Source organism: Bubalus bubalis, chromosome 1 (assembly GCF_019923935.1).
Source record: "Bubalus bubalis isolate 160015118507 breed Murrah chromosome 1, NDDB_SH_1, whole genome shotgun sequence".
Classification (NCBI taxonomy): Eukaryota; Metazoa; Chordata; class Mammalia; order Artiodactyla; family Bovidae; genus Bubalus; species Bubalus bubalis.
This window is the reverse complement of record NC_059157.1, coordinates 105,860,680-105,881,247: the sequence shown is the minus strand read 5'-3', so window position 1 is coordinate 105,881,247 and position 20,568 is coordinate 105,860,680. Positions and strand designations below refer to the sequence as shown.

The window sequence follows — 20,568 nt, the reverse complement described above, 5'->3', positions numbered from 1 at the left end:
AAAAGAAGCTATTAAAATTGCCAAACATTAGTGAATTTACAGTCCTGTTTTTTCGACCCAAGGCCCAAGTGTGAATATTTTAAGGGGAAAGCTCTGCTTCTTGTAGGAGGAATAGCAAGTCCACCATGCCCACCCTGCCACCCCAGTTTGGGTTTGGGAGATATGTTGTTAAAGCCTTCATCGCTGGATATTTTAGGAACATGACTCTATTGTAGCCAGTTCTGCACAGGCAAAAGAAAGGTGGGGGTGGAGGAAGAGAGCACACAAGGAAAAGAAGACAAGGAAAAAGAGAGTACGTGTGTGAACATATTGCCCATTACTTAGATTCAAAGTAGACAGGTTTATTGGGAAGAAGGAAGACACTGCTGGTAGCAGTACTTTCCCACAGCACAAGGTCAGGAGGAGAGAGATGCTTGGGAGGGTGGCCGCGGCCAGCCCCATGTGACAGACAGCATCATGTGGGCAGCAGGGTGCTCTGCTGACCCAGCCAGTCCAGAGCAGACGAGGCAGCTGGTGAGCTGCGGCCAGCCAGAGGCAGCAGCAGGTAAATCTCGAGCCAGAACCCCTGAAGAGTTCACAATTATCCACCTTCACAGGTGCATCAGCATATTTTCCATGTCTACCACAGTGACGTGCGCTGACGGTACGCAGTGTCAGTTTGCGGTCACTGATATATCCACCACACACAGACATACACTTCTCCATACTCTATTCAAATACTGACCTCCAAAGGGGTCAAAATAATTGAACAAGAGGGCAAGAATACATTGTATTCATAGTAATTTTTTCTAAGCCAGTGGAATCATTCCTTTCTCATTTGTCTTGTCCTCCATTCATTCTAGTCTTCTTGTTTATTAAGGATCCATAAAACCTTAGTCTATTTATCCAAGTAATGCCTTTGATAGCTTTGTCTTCATCCTGGGCAAAGTGTTACATTGTATTGCTTTTCTGAACACATTAATCCAGCAGTACAACATGGATGGACAAGGATTCAGCTCCTTAGCTTTTGTCAGATGTAGGAATATGCATCATATGGGTGAAGACTGGGTCTGGTGGTGCCAAGAGATATTCTATTGCCAGCATATGTAAAATAACAGATCCCATGTATCCAAACTTGTGACTGCAAGATACCCACAAAGGGAAACTATCTTCTTTCAGTGCTTACATGGAGTTATTTTTAAAGAAATAACTAGGGAGGAAGAATAAGGGAGATGATTTTATCCATAATATAATGACTTCTTATCTAGCGAGTACATAGGACATACTGTGCACGTGCCAAACACCTAACATGTGTGATCTCGCTTAATCACCAGGAAAGATGATTTACTTTACCAGGCACTCACATTCCTCCATTCTACAAAGAGGTCAAATAATTAGTGTTACTAAATAAGACTTATGGGATTTAAACTCAGGTAACCTCCTTGCTTTTGAACTGTGGTGTTGGAGAAGACTCTTGAGAGTCCCTTGGACTGCAAGGAGATCCAACCAGTCCATCTTAAAGGAGATCAGTCTTGGGTGTTCATTGGAAGGACTAATGCTGAAGCTGAAACTCCAGTACTTTGGCCACCTCGTGCAAAGAGTTGACTCATTAGAGAAGACCCTGATGCTGGGAGGGATTGGGGGCAGGAAGAGAAGGGGACGATAGAGGATGAGATGGCTGGATGGCATCACTGACTCGATGGGCATGAGTTTAAGTGAACTCCTGGAGTTGGTGATGGACAGGGAGGCCTGGCATGCTGTGATTCATGGGGTCACAAAGAGTCAGACACGACTGAGCAACTGAACTGAACTGAACTGAACCTCCTTCCAGAGTCCAGGCTCCAGACTAACACATTATCTAGATGTGTATACATAGATGCTCAGAGGGCTCAACACCTTGTGCACACCAGGAGACCCCACAGAGACTGAACCAGACCTGCCTTTGAGTGTTTGAGTGTCTCCTGAGGAGGTACGGGTCAGCAGTGGCCTGCCACAGGGTCAGGGGCTCTGGGTGCATCAGACCTGGGTGTGGCATAAGCCCTCTTGGAGGAGACTGCCATTAACCCCACCATAGAGCCACCAGAATTTTCACAGGAATGGGGAGACAGACTCTTGGAGGGCACAAACAAAACCTTTGCACTCCAGGACCCAGGAGAAAGGAGCAGTGACCCCACAAGAGACTGACCCAGACTTGCCCGGGAGTGTCCAGGAGTCTCCGGTGGAGGCGTGGGTCAGTGATGGCCTGCTGCAGGGTCGGGGGCACTGAGTGAGGCAGTGCATCCACGGGACCTTTTGAAGGAGGTCACCATTATCTTCATTACCTCCACCATAGTTTGGTCTCAGGTCAACAACAGGGAGGGAACACAGCCCTGCCCTGAGTATAGCCCTACATATCACAAGACCCAGTTTCCCCCACAGTCATTCTCTCCCATCAGGAAGCTACCATAAGCCTCTTATCCTTATCCCACAGAAGGCAGACAGAATGAAAACCACAACCACAGAAAACTAATCAAGCTGGTCACATGGACCACAGCCTTGTCTAACTCAATGAAACTATGAGCCATGCTGTGTAGGGCCACCCAAGATGGATGGGTCATGGTGGAGAGCTCTGACAAAATGTGGTCCACTGGAGATGAGAATGGCAAACCATTTCAGTATTCTTGCCTTGAAGCCCCATGAACAGAATGAAAAGGCAAAAAGATAGGACACTGACAGATGATCTCCCCAGATCTGTAGGTCCCAGTATGCTACTGGAGAAGAGTGGAGAAATAACTCCAGAAAAACTGAAGAGACAAAGCCAAAGTGAAAGCAATGCCCAGCTGGGGATGTGACTGGTGGTGGAAGTAAAGTCCAATGCTGTAAAGAACAATATTGCACAGGAACCTGGAATGTTAGGTCCATGAATCAAGGTAAATTGGAAGTGGTCAAACAGAAGATAACAAGAGTCAGTGAACTAAAATGGACCGGAATGGGCGAATTTAACTCAGATGACCATTATATCTATTACGGTGGGCATGAATCCTTTAGAAGAAATGGAGGAGCCCTCATAGTCAACAAAAGAGTCTGAAATGCAGCACTTGGGTGCAATCTCAAAAATAAAAGAATGATCTCTGTACATTTTCAAGGCAAACCATTCGGTATCAAAGTAATCAAAATCTATGCCCCAACAAGTAAAGCTGAAGAAGCTGAGGTTGAACAGTTCTATGAATACCTACAAAGCCTTCTGCTGCTGCTGCTGCTAAGTCGCTTCAGTCGTGTCCGACTCTGTGCAACTCCATAGATGGCAGCCCATCAGGCTCCACCGTCCCTGGGATTCTCCAGGCAAGAACACTGGAGTGGGTTGCCATTTCCTTCTCCAATGCATGAAAAAGTGAAAGTGAAGTCTCTCAGTCGTGTCCAACTCTTAGTGACCTCATGGACTGCAGCCTACCAGGCTCCTCCGTCCATGGGATTTTCTAGGCAAGAGTACTGGAGTGGGGTGCCATTGCCTTCTCCGACAAGGCCTTCTAGAACTAACACAAAAAAAGATGTCCTTTTCATTATATGGGACTGGAATGCAAAAGAAGGAAGTCAAGAGATACCTGGAGTATCAGGCAAATTTGGCCTTGGAGTACAAAATGAAGTAGGGCAAAGGCTAAAACAGTTTTGTGAAGAGAATGCACTGGTCATAGCAAACAACCTCTTCCAACAACACAAGAGATGACTCTACACATGGATATCACCAGATGGTCAAAACCAAAATCATATTGATTATATTCTTTGCACCCAAAGATGGAGAAGTTCTATACAGTCAGCAAAAACAAGTACAGAAGCTGACTGTGGCTCAGATCATGAACTCCTTATTGCCAATTCAGACTGAAATTGAAGAAAATAGGGAACACCTCTAGACCATTCAGGTATGACCTAAATCAAATCCCTCACGATTATACAGTGTAAGTGACAAATAGGTTCAAGGGATTAAATCTGATAGAGTGCCTGAAGAACTATGGATGGAGGTTTGTGACATTGTACAGGAGGCAGTGATCGAGACCATCTCCAAGAAAAAGAAAGACACAATGGTTGTTTGAGGAGTCCTTACAAATAGCTGAGAAAAGAAGAGAAGCTAAAGGCAAAGGAGAAAAGGAAAGATACAAGCATCTGAATGCAGAGTTCCAAAGAATAGCACAGAGAGATAAGAAAGCCTTTCTCAGTGATCAATGCAAAGAAATAGAGGAAAACAATAGAATGGGAAAGACTCGAGATCTCTTTAAGAATATTAGAGATACCAAGGAAATATTTCATGCAAAGATGGGCACAATAAAGGACAGAAATGGTAGGGACCTAACAGAAGCAGAAGATATGAAGAAGAGGTGGCAAGAATACACAGAAGAACTATACAAAAAAGACCTTCATGACCCAGATAACTACGATGGTATGTATCACTCACCTAGAACCAGGCATCCTGGAATGTGAAGTCAAGTGAGCCTTAGGAAGCATCACTATGAACAAAGCTAGTGGAGGTGATGGAATTCTAGTTGAGCTCTTTCAAATCCTAAAAGGTGATGTTGTGAAAGTGCTACACTCAATATGCCAGCAAATTTGGAAAACTCAGCAGTGGCCACAGGACTGGAAAAGATCAGTTTTCATTCCAATCCCAAAGAAAGGCCATGCCAAAGAATGTTCCAACTACTGCGCAATTGCACTTATCTAACACACTAGCAAACCAATGCTCAAAATTCTCCAAGCCTGGCTTCAACAGTACATGAACCAAGAACTTCCAGATGTTCAAGTTGGATTTAGAAAAGGCAGAGGAACCAGAGATTAAATTGCCAACATCCATTGGATCATCTAGAAAGCAAGAGAATTCCAGAAAAACATTTACATCTGCTTTATTGACTATGCCAAAGCCTTTGACTGTGTGGTTCACAACAAATTATGGAAAATTCTTAAAGAGATGGTAATACCAGACCACCTGACCTGCCTCCTAAGAAATCTGTATCCAGGTCAAGAAGCAACAGTTAGAACTGGACATGGAACAACAGACTGGTTCCAAATCAGGAAAAGAGTAAGTCAAGGTGTATATTGTCACCCTGTTTATTTAATTTATATTCAGAGCACATCATGCAAAATGCTGGGCTGGATGAAGCACAAGCTGGAATCAAGATTGCTGGGAGAAATGTCAATAACCTCAGATACACAGATGACACCACCCTAATGGCAGAAAGCAAAGAGGAACTGAAGACCCTCTTGTTGAAAGTTGGCTTAAAATTCAACATTCAGAAAACTAAGATCATGGCATCCAGTACCATCACTTCATGGCAAATAGATGGAGAAACAATGGAAACAGTGGAAGATTTTATGTTTTGGGGCTCCAAAATCACTGCAGATGGTGACTGCAGCCATGAAATTAAAAGATGCTTGCTCCTTGGAAGAAAAGCTATGACCAACCTAGACAGCATATTAAAAAGGAGAGACATTACTTTGCCGACAAAGGTCTGTCTAGTCAAAGCTATGGTTTTTTCCAGTAGTCATGTATGGATGTGAGAGTTGGACTGTAAAGAAACCTAAGTGCTGAAGAATTGATGATTTTGAACTGTGGTGTTAGAGAAGACTCTTGAGAGTCCTTTGGACTGCAAGGAAATAAAACCAGTCAATCCTGAAGGAAAGCAGTCCTGAATATTCATTAGAAGGACTGATGCTGAAGCTGAAACTCCAATACTTTGGCCACCTGATGTGAAGAACTGACTCATTAGAAAAGACCCTAATGCTGTGCAAAACTGAAGGCAGGAGGAGAAGGGGATGACAGAGGATGAGATGGTTGGATGGCATCACTGATTCGAGGGACATGAGTTTGAGCAAGTTCCAGGAGCTGGTGATGGACAAGTAAGCCTAGCATGCTGCAGTCCATGAGGTCACAAAGAGTCAAACAAGACTGAGGGACTCAACTGAACTGAACTGATATAGGGAAAGTATTGGGAGATGTATCTTTTGTAGTTCAGAGATAAAATGGCATCTAATTTCTTCCTCCCTTTTTCACTAATGATGTCTTTTCACTGACTAGACACTGTTTTTTTTCTTCTCACCCAGGGGCAACGTTTCCAACACCTCCCACTCCTATTTTCCTTAACTCTCAGCAGCCTGGGTTTGCTACACTAGTGAGACTGTTGGCTTGTTTTTGGTACCTTGAGATTTTGAGCAGAGAGTCCAGCCTTATACTCAGCCTTTGACCCTTAGGAAGGGAGTATTCAACAGATTAAAGAAAGACTATTCTACTGATCAATTACCTTATATTTTAGAGAAATACATAGATTAGTAAAATATTTTGAGACTGAGTATAAAAGAATAAAAATACAAAGAAATCTACACTGAGCCAGTACCACATCAATGTATGGAAGTTTTAAAATTCTCTTTTTAATTAAAAAAAATCATTAACCTATGCTTGATTAAATTTCAAGTACCACCTAAGCAACCCATCCCTGGAGGGAACGCTTTAAATGAGAGCCTCCCTGCTTCTTTCGAAGCCATTTTACTATCTCTGGGGCCCGGCGTTTAAGTATACACCACTTGATGATGTTAGTTAAGACTTGGCAAAGCCTCTCAACCAGCTACTCTTGGATGAAATGAAAGTGAAATGATGTTGGAAGAATAAGGTTTAAAAAGTTGGGATGGGGAAGGATCTAAGGAAAGATAAGTCAGTAGGGAATTAAGAGAATGAGAATAACTAATGGGCCGTGATGGGGCTAAGATGATGATAACAGGGTGGAGCTGAGACGATAATGACAAGCTGGGAAACTTGAAGAGGTGAAGAGGAGGGTGGATGAGATGGTTTAGCAATATAAATGGTCTTGTTGAAATGAGAGCAGAGTGCATTTATCCAGCTGTGAACAGTGTGATGAGAAAATATTAAGCTGAATCATTTAAACAGGATGAATAATAATTGTAATAATAAAAATAAGATAGGATGTATAGAATATAATATGGAACAGTAGTCTCCAACTGCTCTATAAATGCTGAAAGCAGTTTAGCTATTTATTTTCAAAGCTGGAAACTTTAATACCAAGTAACTGGTGGAGGTTTAAAGCATTTTTCTCCTCCACACTTGTGGAACTAAGACACAATTGTTCACTGTGCTGTTATTGACCTGTTCCATCTTAATGCACTTACAGAACTTTGGCATTAAACCAAAACTTTCATCCAAGTTAGAGTAAAGCTCACTCTGCAAGGAGACTTGGTTTTCTTAGTGTCCATATGTACCGAGTGCCCAAATTTCAGCCAAAAATCTAGTCAGAATTTCTGAGCTTATGATATGAGATGGCAAACAGAACAGATGTGAATATGTAAATATGCTTTCCTTTTTATGGTTTAGACTGTTGTTAATTTTCATTTATCCCTGGTGTGTATCTAACCAAGCTGCTAGGAGGAATGTAGAAAAGCATTATGATTATACTTACATTATAGGGTTTGGGGGTACCAAGTAAAGCATCTTATCCTTAATGCAACATTCTCTCTCTCTGAAAGAGCCTCAGAGAAGAGTTTAATTAAACCTGGGTTTTAATGAGTCAGATAGAGGATACCTTAAAGCCTGAGCTCCTTCAGCATGTTCAGTTTACGGTTAGTAGCTTTGGGATGAAACTCGGAGAAACTCATAAGCTGAGACCCTTGTGTTTAAAAGAAAAGCATGTCTTACTACTCACTGGTAGTTGTCATCGAGCACATTTGACTTCAAACTTCAGATGAGATTGTGTTATCATAAGTGTGTGGGATTAAGGAAAAGACTAAAAATCAAATTGTATCATGGCAAGAAGCTTATATCCTAACATAACTCTTGTCCTGGCATCAGTAATGTGGAAGGAAAAATTTGAAGGAAAATCTGAATTAGTGTTTGCCAAAATAAATTTTCCAGATGCTTGGCTAAAGCTGATATGAACAGGAGGGCTTAGAGGGAGGAAAGGAGCTGTTAGTTACCACAGGTTCATCCATCAGAAGTTAAAGAGCCCAGCACCAGGACCAAGATATATGCCCTGAATCTGATCACTACTAATTTAAACACTCCAAAAAGTCTCTAATCTTGGTGGGTTCTCCAGAGGAGGGTAGGATTCTATTTGTAAGGTTACCACAATAGGGTGTTATCCTCTACTCTAGCTAATTTTTTTTAAGGCTTTGGATTTAAAATTTTACTAACAGCTCTCTGATCATTTAGCACTGGCAGGAAGGACAGACAAATGCTGTATAGGAGATATGATCCCCTAGGTATGAAAACTCTTCTATTTTATAATTGTCCAAGTAGCTAAACATGAGTAAGATATATCTATATCTATTTATCGATCCATATAAATTCTCCATGATGCTTACTATTTTTTCCCCTTTAGAGCGTGTTTCACCCACAATCCCCCACCCCCTTCAAGGTCAGTATGGTTTTTATCATCATAGCTCTATTGCTGGGTCATTCTCCATCATCTGTAATGTTCAAAACACAAAAGGGATAAATACATTCACAAAATTCACATACACATACAAAAAAGGAACTTTTTTTTTTTTTTTTTAATTTAAACCTTCAAAGAAAAGTCAGTCAATTGTCCTCACATGAATTGAAAGGCAGAAAACTGGTCTATACTTCAAGTTGGTCAGTAACTGGGGAGATAGTACTAAGCTAAGAAAGTGATTTTTTGTTCAATTAAAACATATTACAGGTAACTATGAACTTACATATTTGGAACACAGCTAGTTAAATTCTGTAGCTCATAAAAATATGAATCTTCTAACTGACCACCTTATACAATCCAAATCTGAAATCACTCGTATCACTTGTAGAAATGAATTTACCTATCACCAAAGGTTGAACTCAACCATATTATGAGGACATTTCTTTTTCTTAAAATTGTGGCTCATTTGGGGACTTTTCCTTTTAAACACAACTATTTTAGAAAACACAAATGAGAAAACAAGGTAGTCATTTGGTATTCTTTTTCACAGAACTTTCCACACACTCAAATTAAATTTTGCTTCCTACAGCACATTTAGATGCAAGTTACAGCCCCAACCTTCTAGCTTAAGGCTATTTAAAGGCAAATTGGCAAATAAAATTAAAACAATACAAAAATCTGAAATGAAACCAACCTACCATTGAAATTAAATTCCAGAAAAGTGATTTGCAAATAACACTCAAAGACCTGAGGAAAAAAAATGGAAAGTAGGCCATGCAGGGCCTCGTGCAGAGAAAATAAATCCAATTAAACAAGATTATCGTATACACTCTAAAGGAAATGTGCTCAGAATTAAAGGTTGGAAGCTGCTGTTTTCTAAGTTTGAAGATGGATCATGTTTCATTAACACTTGTCTAAACTAAAAATTAGGCCAGAAATGAGTGTAGATATGCAGAGTGTCAATAATGCAATGTGTTGCATATGCATATATTCACATATAGACAAACTTATTTTCATTATATTAGAAATGAGAATCGCAAGGTTTCAGGGATCAACTAGACAGCTTAATAAAAGAATTATTCTTAAATTTCAAGTAAGGTCCAAAATATTCTTAGAAGAATTCTGTTGAATAAGATTCTACATTGATGAAATACATTTTCTTCCCCAGCCACTAAAAATAAGACTGTTAAAATGTGTCTGTTTTTTTAGACATGACATGAGACTTAGTGTTCATGGGAAGTATCCCATTTTGAATTCCTGACATGCCGCAATTATTTTAAGACATTTATCTTCCACTGTTGCTGCAGAGATTGACACCATTTTATCATGTTGCCATCTTGCAAGTATCTTGATGTGACAAACATGCACATACACATTTGTCCCAATGGACAACATTCTCAAAGAGGTCGTGCTCCATCCGAGACGAGCTTTGTACAGTGTCACTAGGACTCAAGGTATCCTTTATGAGAACAGTTCTGCAGCCCCAAAGCCAAATATTTTTATCTGATTACTCTTTATGATACATATAACATTGAACAAAATGAAGCCACACACTGTTCACAAAGTAACAGTGTTTGATATTGAAAAACAGTCTGGACCAGGATGGAGCTTGTGGGATTTTGTTGAACTTGATATATTCCCACAAACGGAATTGCTGATTGGAGAATGACCCTAGTTTGATTTTGCGTTGTAGATAGACCGTAGATATAGCTTCTTTAGATCCAATAGTTTTAGAGAATATAGTTTCTCTTACTACTAATACTTAGGGCTTCTGCTGGTAGAAATTGAAAAGCTGTTCATGGAGACTTGGGGTAGCTGGTGAGAGAGGTGGTTATAGAAAGTACCCTCTTAAGTTTTCTATGTCTCATAAGGACTTTTAATTTCTAGAATCAAATCTGTTCCCCCCTCCTCTTTCCAATCAAGATGGCAGCCCATGTGAAATGCAGTTTCCTATGGAAAAAAATACTAACACACAGGATCCTTAATCTTTGGTGCCCCTTGAGTACTGAAGTCTCTAAGAAAAGAAGACTGCTTCACTGTGGTCATAGCTCTAGGACAAGACACCTTCATTTCATTAAATATCCTATGTTGTCATCATCTATGTGGAATCCTACCTTCCCACCCTAAAGTGTGAAGATGTCTTGAAGCAGATGGTTGATGCAAATGGCTTGAAGGATTTTGAGCCAATTAATTTCCTTAAGGTGTTTTGAAAGTAGGATAAAGTCCCAAAGCTTCTTTCTGTCCTCCCGTCATAAAAAAAAAGAACTTTCCCTCCTACTTTCCAGTAACAGAAACATATGTTTAATTTCAGCTGCTTCATTGTTAATATCTCTCATTGGAGGGTCTCCCCTCCTTACCCCCACTCTACATGGCTCATCAAGCTGACTGGGGATAAACAGCAGAGTCACAGCAGGAATGCAGTCCTAAACCCCTTCAAGCTGTGATTAAACAAAAACAAGGCTCAATAAATCAAATGTATTTCCCTTGGGTTCCCTTCATCATATAACTTGATTTTCTGCAGTGATAATAATAATACTGGAATTACACCAAAGAATAATTTGTATTGTCTGCAGCCAATCAGAAATTTTCAAATTTCCTTTCCTCTTATACCAGAAACAAACAACAAAAAACCCAAAAATCAGGGTGCTTCCCTGCTCCTTAATTTAAGAGACACATATAAATAAATAAAACAAATAGTGTTCCATTTTTGATCTGTTTCTGATAGGTGTTTTTCCCATTAATTTTAATTTAGGTTTATTTATTCTGAAATGAGTCCTGAATTGCATATATTTGCATAACTATCCTTGACTATATCACTGCAGAAAATCCACTGAATTGTAAAATGAGGAAAGAGCCAACTCTAAATATCTGAGGGAGCGTTCCTCACTTTGTTAGTCTCAAATCATTTCCTGAGGGCTCTGAATACTGAGACATGGTAACCGGGCTCCCATCTCCTCCCCATCAACTCGCTTGGGAACAGCCCCTCGTGACGGACATGAACCAGACAGGCTCTCACCTTTAGAAGGACCGCAGGCGCAGAGTGAGGTGAGGAAACCAGCCTCAGGAAGTTAAAAATAAAGGGAAAGAAGAGAAAAGGCCAAGGACAAACCACCATTGTTGTGTGTTTATCACCCTCAAGTGAAGAATTCCCGTGAGCTCAAGGCTCTCTGGTCGCAATCGCTGCCACTTAAAAAAAAAAAAATTAATAACCCTAGAATCTGTCTCCTCTGTTTGCCTCCCATCTGATTATTTATCCCAAGTGAACAGCCTTTCCATTCACTAACCCCACGTGGCGAGCGGGTTTGGGAAATGTTGAGATTATCTTCCAAGTTCAGGCACTGCATTGGGTTTGTTCACAGCTGCTTGCCATTCCGTTCCTGTTTTTCCATTGATAAAACGCATTGCACATGGCTGGGTTTGCATGATTAATACAGCTGTCTAAAGCTCACTCTGAAAACAAAACAACCCCCCCTCCCAAATTAAAGTTTAAAAAAAAATTAAAATCCAGCCCACAAACAAACCAGGCTTGTAGAAATCTGCAGTCCGCCTGGTCTGCTTCCTCCCACAGGGAGACCAGTGTTGGCTCAGGGCAGGCCTGGCATCAGAACAGCCAGATTCTGTATCCAGAAAGAGGAAGAGATGGACCTGCCCTCACCCAGCACTCCCAGGAATGGGTTCTCAAGTCAGACCACTGGCATGGAAGAAAAACTGGGGGAAAAATCCTCCAAAGATCCCAGGCTGTGAGGGTGCCTGGACCACCCCTACAGCTTCATTTATTTTCTGTAGGATATTTTCCCAGGTATTGAAGACAGATGCTTCTTTTCAGCTCCTTATTATAACAGCTGTGTCACCTTGTCTAGTAATAACAGTAATAATAATAATAATCGTTAACATAGTGGAATTCTCATGTAGCAATAGAATTCTAAGAGCTTTGGCATGTACTAATCCAATTAATCCCCACACCCCTAAGAAACTAACATGCACCTTCTCCCACACTTTTAACCATCAAATTCCACCCAAATTTCAGTCTACTCCTTGTTGCACCCAGGCACATGTATAAACTCTAGCACATTATAAATAGACATTATGTATGCATTCATGTTCATTAGATATGTATTAGATATATCTGTCTAATGAATTTTAAACACTCATCTAATTTATTTTATGTATTATAATGCTTATAATAAACAATACAGTTGCCTTAATATCCATACACCTTTACAAAGTTCATTCCAGACCCACTCAACACATAGAGATTTGAAAGCTTAGTCGTTAAAAAACATGAGCAGAGCTATCTGGCATCAGGACATCTAATTTCACACACTTATTCAGGCTGATTTACATACACACCTCTATTAATCATGGATAATTACTAGCATTGTTCTCTTTAATTTAGTTTTTCCAACTGTGAAATGGGAAAGAAATTATATTTTTCATGCCTACAAACTCAAAGTGGTGTTTTAAATAATATGTAAAAGAGAGCTTCAAGTTCCTCAAAAGAATGCTTATTGAATTCAAAATAATCCTATTCAGATACACATTTGTCTTATACTTTTTAAAGATGCACTTGTATCGAGTATTACGTTGCCTAGATATTAATTTGATAAAACTTGGTTTGGCTTCATTATGTGCTTGTGCATAGTCACTCAATCGTGTCCAACTCTTTGCGACCCCATGGACTGTAGCCCTCCAGGCTCCTCTGTTCATGGGATTCTCCAGGCAAGAATACTGGAGTGGGCAGCCATTCTCTTCTCCAGGGGATCTTCCTGACTCAGGGATTGACCCCAGGTCTACTTCATTGCACGCAGATTCTTTACCATCTGAGCCACCAGGGAAACCCTTGGCTTTGTTATAGATGGCTGTATTTTGGATTCTAGGGGTGTCTGAAATACCCACACTGTTAACAGTTTAAATACAGAAGTATCCTAAGGCCAAAGTATACTTTTCATTATTTTTCAACACTGTCATAACGCTCCACTTCAGAGGAGCCGCGGTTACACAGTTCTCTACTGTGAGGCACACACTTGCAGGGGATGCCCGATTGGGCATTAGCACCTGTCAGACTAGTCCATAATGATCAATCTAAAAAACCTGCCCTTTTTTTTTCTGGTCAAAGGTGTAAAGCATGTCCTAGGAAAGGCTTCAGTGTTTAAGTGCATTGCTCCTTTCCCACTAGCCAATGGAAAAAAGGGCCTTGATTTTATTGACAGAACTTAGGTAGCCATGTCAACACGAATTTACAGTAGAATCACAAGCCCTGATTAATTCACATGAAGATAACTGAGAGTTGACATGAATATCTGACAACAATCCCCTGACTCCTTTCACGGGAACAAAAGTCTAACTTCCTCCTGGTTTATCTCAAGGGGGATAGTTTGGCCAATACTTCACCTAGAATCAATACTTTACCCACCAATTCAGTGACTTAGACTCAACTGTAACAGGTGGGCCACACCACCAATTTGGACCGATTGTAACATGCACTTCTCTCTGTTGAATCCACTTCTTGTTTTGCTCTTCTACCGTTTCATTCTTCCTTTTGCCATTTCCTAAGAAGTTCTTATTCTCTCCTCATAAAAGTTTTCTAGCCAGAATAATTCTGAATTTATTCATGCTCTTATTTAAAAGTTCAAAAGAAGCTTGGAAATCTTAACCTCTCTTAGAATTTACATTTAGCTTCAAGTGAAATGGCTAAAAATCCTATAGCATCAATTTAAAGGTAGGAGAATTTTTAGTACTGGGACTCTTTCCTAATGCCTTTTCCTGTTTTCCTAGTCTGGATCTGCCTGCATCAGGCAGCCTTTCATGGTGATCCCCGTACTTAAACTTTGCTGTGCTATTTAGATTTCTATAGCCAGCAGGGACTTAAAGATGAATATATATAATTTTTGAAAATGCAAGCTCCCACTAAATTTTAATTTGATGGAAATATTTCTCTTCTATGAGCTTTATGAGAAAAAATATCTTTCAAAGTAACAATTACATGTGGGGATTAAGTTTAAGTAATTGACAGTCTTGTCTTTTTAATTAAAAGGAATAAAGCTGCCTAAGAAGAGCTCAAAGAGATTTGCAGCAAAAAATACTGGCTTGCTGCCCCAAAGGGTGACAAGACCAGGATCTTGAATGGACAGAAAATGTTTATACAGGTCCCTTTGGTCTTTGGAGAGCACCTCCAGGGGAGCTCACCCTGGTGTTTGCATCAAGTGTGACATTTAGCAGGTGGGTAGTGATGTGCTGGGAACTTCCAGTACATCACTATCAAAAGGTACCAAAAGGTACCAAAAGGTAGCTCAGACAGTAAAGAATTTGCCTGCAATGTAGGAGACCTGGGTTCAGTCCCTCAGCTGAAGGTTAAATAGCCATGTACTTTGAGGAGAGTTGCTGAGTGTAGCCAAGATGATGGTCCTTTCTTTGGAAGTTTTGCTCTAGGTTCAGAGAAAAGATCAAGAGTCCTTAAAGGAAGTGGCACTATTTAAGAGTCAAAAAGATGTATGTATATGTGTAATTGATTCCCTTGTACAATATAAACTAACACAACATTGCAAAGCAACTATGCTACAATAAAAATAAAAAAAAATAATAATAAGTAGAAAGTTTCAAAGGAAAAAAAGTCAAGAAAGAACACATATTCTTCCAAGAATTCAATCATCAGTAAAGTCTTGGCTCCTGACAAATTTCATAGGATAGCCCCGCAAAACTATAATCTTTCATTTTAGTCTGCCCCTTGGCTTCCTCTTTTTCTTTTTCACCTGAAATTCTTATTTTTGTTATCTGTATTTCTTGATCTTCTTTTTCTCTACATTTTCCACCATAATTCACCTTGCATTTTTTATACACTCTCTCTTTGACATCCTTCAAACAAAACCAAAGAAAAGGTTTTGATGGTGTTAGCATTCAATTCTTGACACTGGATACCACCCAGGGAAGCACCACAAAGCCATTATCCCATCTATCTGGAGAGGCTAGATACAAATGAACCTTCACAAGAACCTCCCTTTTACAGTCACTCTGTCCCCACAATGGTCTTTAATCACCACAAGTCATTTGTAGGCATTAAATTAAACAAGCACTGCCATAGGGGAAAAATCCCCCAGCTTAAGAGGTCCCACCTTACATCTCCCCTTGTACACTGCTGTGAAGAAACACACCTGCCAAGTCAGGACACAGCGTGGCATAATGAGTTTGGAATTCCAATTTAAGGTGTTCATTTGTACCCAGATATATGATGGGAGTAGGCAGACCACTCACTAGGACTCCACCGAGAATCGTCAGCTTATATCCACTGCAAATCAGTAGGAGGAGAGACCTTACAAGTCATTTATCATGCTTCATAATTGGACCCTGGGGACCTGAACACTGCCATAGTTTATTGCACTATTTTACTCATCACAATGCTGGTTGTAAAATAAAATGCTTCCCACGTTTCTGTAACACATATGAACGTTTTAATGGCTGGACATTACCACTAACAGAGTATCTTTGCTATAAATCACAGCTATCAGTCCACTCTACTTTATCTGCCCCATACTCACAATGGAGATTCTTCTGTTTTAACCACTTACCTTCCAAACCTTGTAGTTCCAGTATGACTTTTCTTTTTTAACTACTTAAGAGAATCTTGCTTGGGGCAACCGTAGCATCCTGTGGTTTAAAAAAAAACAAAACATAACTGTGCCTTGACTGAGTACCCATCCCGTGCACCATCCCATCCTCTGTAGCCCTCAGGACACTGAGCATCCCCACCCATGTGCTATGTTGGAAAGTTGCTTGGCCATTCTGAAGTGCTTTCTCAATTGTACATGTGAATGTTTGGAGGGCAGAAATGACTAAGGGAAAAAAGGAACGCAAGAAAAGCAGTAGCTTTCACTTCTCTTTGTTGAATCACAACTTAGAGAGTAACTTGGGAGATGTGTTCTCGTCCCTGGAGTTCCTGAACACAGGTAAGTTCATTGTGGAAGGTTGTTTACTTCATGTCACAGTGCTGAAATAGACGGCATGCTCTCACCCACTGGAGGTTGGTCTTCCCATCTGTCATTAAACGAATGCGTCGCTTTCTATTCTGCCTTTAAATGTACTCTCCACTTGCCTTCGCTCTGTGAAGTTCCTTTTTTTTCTATTCATGTTTCCTTTTCATCTGATTTTCAACCATTAGGAACACCAGAAAGAAACCTCATTCTTGATGGGCAGTGAAAACTAGTTTCTGGCCCAGACGAAGTTTATTTGACAATACACAGTATTTTGGTTACACTATCCATTCCTTCAAAAAAAAAAAAAAAAGTACCATCCTAGTACTTTCTATGTCAAGCTCTAGCTCTGAGCTAGATACTTGGGAAGGGCTGTGAAAAGAAGCCGGACACGACCTCCACAATAATAGACCTTACAGACCTGCCAGGGCAGTAGTTGTTGATGAGCAGTTACAAGAAAGTTTGCTAAGTTGAGGAGACCTGTGTGGTCTATGGAGAACTCAGCACAGGGACATCTTAGCTAACCTGGACCAGTCAGTTCTCTGACCAGTGAAAGTGAAGTTTAAAATTAAGGCAGAAAGAAGAGAAGGGAGAAAGGAGCAGAACATCCCAGGATTGAAGAGGATTAGAATCCAGAGACAGCTCAACAATAGTGTCTAAATAATTTTTTAAATATGGGGGGAAAACCCACATTTTTTTCCTAATAGTTTCTTACTTTTCCTCATTTGCATCTAGCCTGTTTAAAAACAAAAGAAATGTGATAAATCAGTGGAGTTAGAAGAGATGGGCATTACCACCTGTTACACATTTAAGATAAGAAAGAACAGCTGTCAACCTGACTACTGTGGGCATGTGTGGATAGGGTATACTATGTGGTAGGTGGTGTTACAGACGTGAGTTTTCTGGAGGATGCTGAGAGCCATTCTCTATCAGAGCATCTAGAGAAAGCTTTCAGCCTCTCAACAAGGAGGTTTGACAGTAGGCTTTTAAGTTAGTTGTAGGGATGGTCAGGTCAGTTGGAGCCATCTGTGTTTTCCAGGAGCTGCTTGCTCTAGAACCTGGAGGTGTATTATGTTTCAAGTCAGTGACACAGCAGGAATTACAGATAAATCCCTGAGGGGTCCTGGCGCTCCCAGTACTAAAGGCACTGCCAAGGTTCCAAAGCAGAACCGCCTTCACCAAGTTCTCTGCCCTGCAGCGGTCAGTGCTATAGACGCAGGCTCTGGGGTAACTCTGAGCGTACCACTGTTTTTTAATCCCTTATCTTCTTATTTGTGAGAGCCTTAAAATCCCAGGAAATCTCACAAATGCACTTATCTCCGCATTCAAATTCCACAGCGAGTTACCTTGTTTCATGGTATTTGAATGTTTTTGGTTTCAAACATATGAAATGAAAACACATATTACACGGATTAAGGCCAGTCTTGAATCCCTTAGAATTTAAATCTAAAATGTATTCTGAAACGGATCTGCAATTGACAATTTAGAGCATGGAAACAGAGGGAGAAAACCAGACAGGAGGCAAATCTCTAGAGACCTACACAAACCTGTACTTTTAAAATCCTTTTTTAGCCAGTCAAATACATGAAGGCACAGAAGGCTTCCAAATGTACATGAAATTATGTCTTTTCAACTATAATCTACTTTGCCCCAACAATAAGTAGATTCGGGGCTAGGAAGTAGCTCTTTATGAAATTGGATGACTGTTCTTTCATTCCAGTGAGGACCAAATGCCAGGATTTTACCCACAGGTGCAATGGCTGTGTTATAGGCACAGGAGATACGCATTTGTTTCTTCTTTAAGGCAAAAAGTTCGTTTCTGGCCCTAATAACTTACTGATTCAAAAAAATTTACTTCTGGAGTTTTTCTATCTTATATGTATTTTTAGGTGGAGTGACCCAGGGAAATTCCTTTATTAAACTTACCCCATTGGGCATTCTCTAACATTTTAATTCACTGATTATTAAAAATTAAACCTCTCAGGCTAAATAAGAAACCTGCAGGATTTGAGCAGGCTGACTTGCTTTAAGAGACTTAATGAAACCCTTCCTTTATGCTGGGAGTGCTTAGTGATCCTGTACTTTCTGGAACAGTCCGTATCACCATCGAGCAGAGCCTATAGCAGTTAAAGTCAATTCATGTACCTGTACTTACTCCACAGAGCAATTACTTCAAGCGTGCAGTCAGAAGGACCTCATAAACCCATATAATACATATTTTATTGCATTGTCATTTCATGCTGTAAAGACAATGTTCCTTATAGAAATTAGACCTCACCTATCTTAGCTTCTCTTTAGTTTCACTAATACCAGCCAACTAAAAAGTGGCGGGGCAAATTCAGTCTCCTTGTAATGATGTCAACTCAAAGCTAAAGAATCAGAAATTTATTATTTTCTTTTCCCCAGATTTAGGGGATTATTTTCTTTACCCCAGACTTGTTTTTATAAATAGCTTTCCATTCTGATAATAAATGTTATGCATTTTCATTATGGAAGAATTTGAAAATATATGAAACTATAAAGAAGAAAATAAAGATTATATATAATCTCTCTCCTCAGAGATAACACCATTAATATAATAGAAACAAATGTTTTGTCTGAATCTTTGAGCTGTCGGTGTATTATAACATATTCGAGTGAAAACACCTGACCCGTTCTCTGCGTTCTGCCCCTCTGAGGCTGGCCTAGCCCTGTGTCTTGCTCAAGGTCACAGAACAGTCAGGTTCAGGAGTCCCTGCCCCAGGCCACTGCCCACTCCACAGGGACCAGCACACCCTCCGCTCTTCCCGGTCCTGAGTCAAACCTGACTCACCCTACAAGACATTTCCACTGAATCACCTCCAGGGTTTCCAGTAAGAGTCCCCCTTACCTAACCTCCTACTTTCTCTCTCTAAATTGGGGTATAAGACAAAGTTATCTTCTTTTTAATGAGATGAACTTTTATTTTAAAAATATTTTCTCCGATTCTCTTTCGTATAGAACATAGTGGAGGGTTGGTCCACTAATTGATGAGAATAAGGAATGATTCTCAATTATTTTATTATATAATGAGACATTGTATCCACATTCATTTTTCTCAATTATTCTATTATATAATGAGACATTATATCAACATTCATTTTGATTTGGATATACTCATTCATTCAACACTGAATTATCACCAGAATATCCAGGGTGGCAAAAAGCTTGATACATCATTCATGTCTCTGACTCATTTTGAAACAGCATCAGACTATCTGAAGTCCATTCCTGGTCATGATCAATGATCAGAAGCCCCTAGGAGTATTTAAAAGTGAAGTGTAGGAGTCTTTTCTGACCCAAATCTAGCTAAGGGGGAGGCCAACTTGACTTCTCAAATATTGATGACATGCTGAGCTAAGACTTTAGTTTCCCCAGCCAGTTTGGCATATTTCCCTAGTTGTCAGGATAGTGACTGGCCTATGAACTAGGTCAGAAAACAGCTACAACCTTAAGGTTGAGGATTAGACCTATTTCTCTATGTTGGCTTTTCCTCCAGAACCAGACCTAGAATGATCACTGAGATTCTCAGAGAACATTACTCTATAAATATTAGGCATTAAAGTTTATACAATATGGATATAGTACAAAAAAGAAAATTAAAACTTTAACAATCCAAATAGAAACCACAGACATGTTTTTTTCTATGTCAAAAGGAAAAATAATAATAATTCTTGTAAGTAGAAGCTGCTAATCCCTAAAGCCTCCAAGTAGAGCGGAGAAACCATTGAGAAAGAAATTAACAACTTTCAGAGTGTGGCTTTGAAAATTGAATTAATAAAAATGTCCCCCTTTTAAGCCAATATAATAGGAAAGGTTTTATTTTTTTAAATATTGACAAAAAAAAAAAGAGAGCACAAAAACACATAAATTCCCATGGAGGACACTTAGAGATGTTATGCTTCAGGTCCTCAGCCTCAGTGAAGGAGGAAGTGGCACAGGGAATATTCTTAAATGTTTATTTTATTAAACTTCTTAATGATTTTAACTCCATCCCTCTCTCACTTTCCCCAGACAATTGGAAGATAGATCCCCTGTTGAATTCGGACCTTCCCTTTCTGCTGAACATACATCCTTATTCATTCTGATACAGGAAACAAAAAAAAAGTCCAGTTAGTTAAGTCCGCTAATATGTTATTTTCAAAACCCAGGGCTCATCAGAAAGCTTAAAAAGAGTTGTGCCATATGCAACAGAGAACGTTTCC

At 39.9% G+C, this 20,568-nt stretch overlaps 1 protein-coding gene across 3 annotated transcripts in view; it reads left to right on the top strand.

Annotated features, from left to right (window-relative positions):
- The window catches only part of LOC102392575 (limbic system associated membrane protein), a 703,099-nt gene that overhangs the window by 662,394 nt on the left and 20,137 nt on the right, over positions 1-20,568 (top strand). Inside the window, exons 7-8 of one of the 3 annotated variants that reach the window (XM_044942049.2) lie at positions 8,328-8,363; positions 16,274-16,321. The exons of 1 other annotated variant lie outside the window; for it this stretch is intronic. In XM_044942049.2, coding sequence (XP_044797984.1) covers positions 8,328-8,363; positions 16,274-16,321 — 84 coding nt within the window. The remainder of the gene's footprint in view (positions 1-8,327; positions 8,364-16,273; positions 16,322-20,568) is intronic. One more of the 3 variants, XM_025284375.3, reaches the window with a different exon arrangement.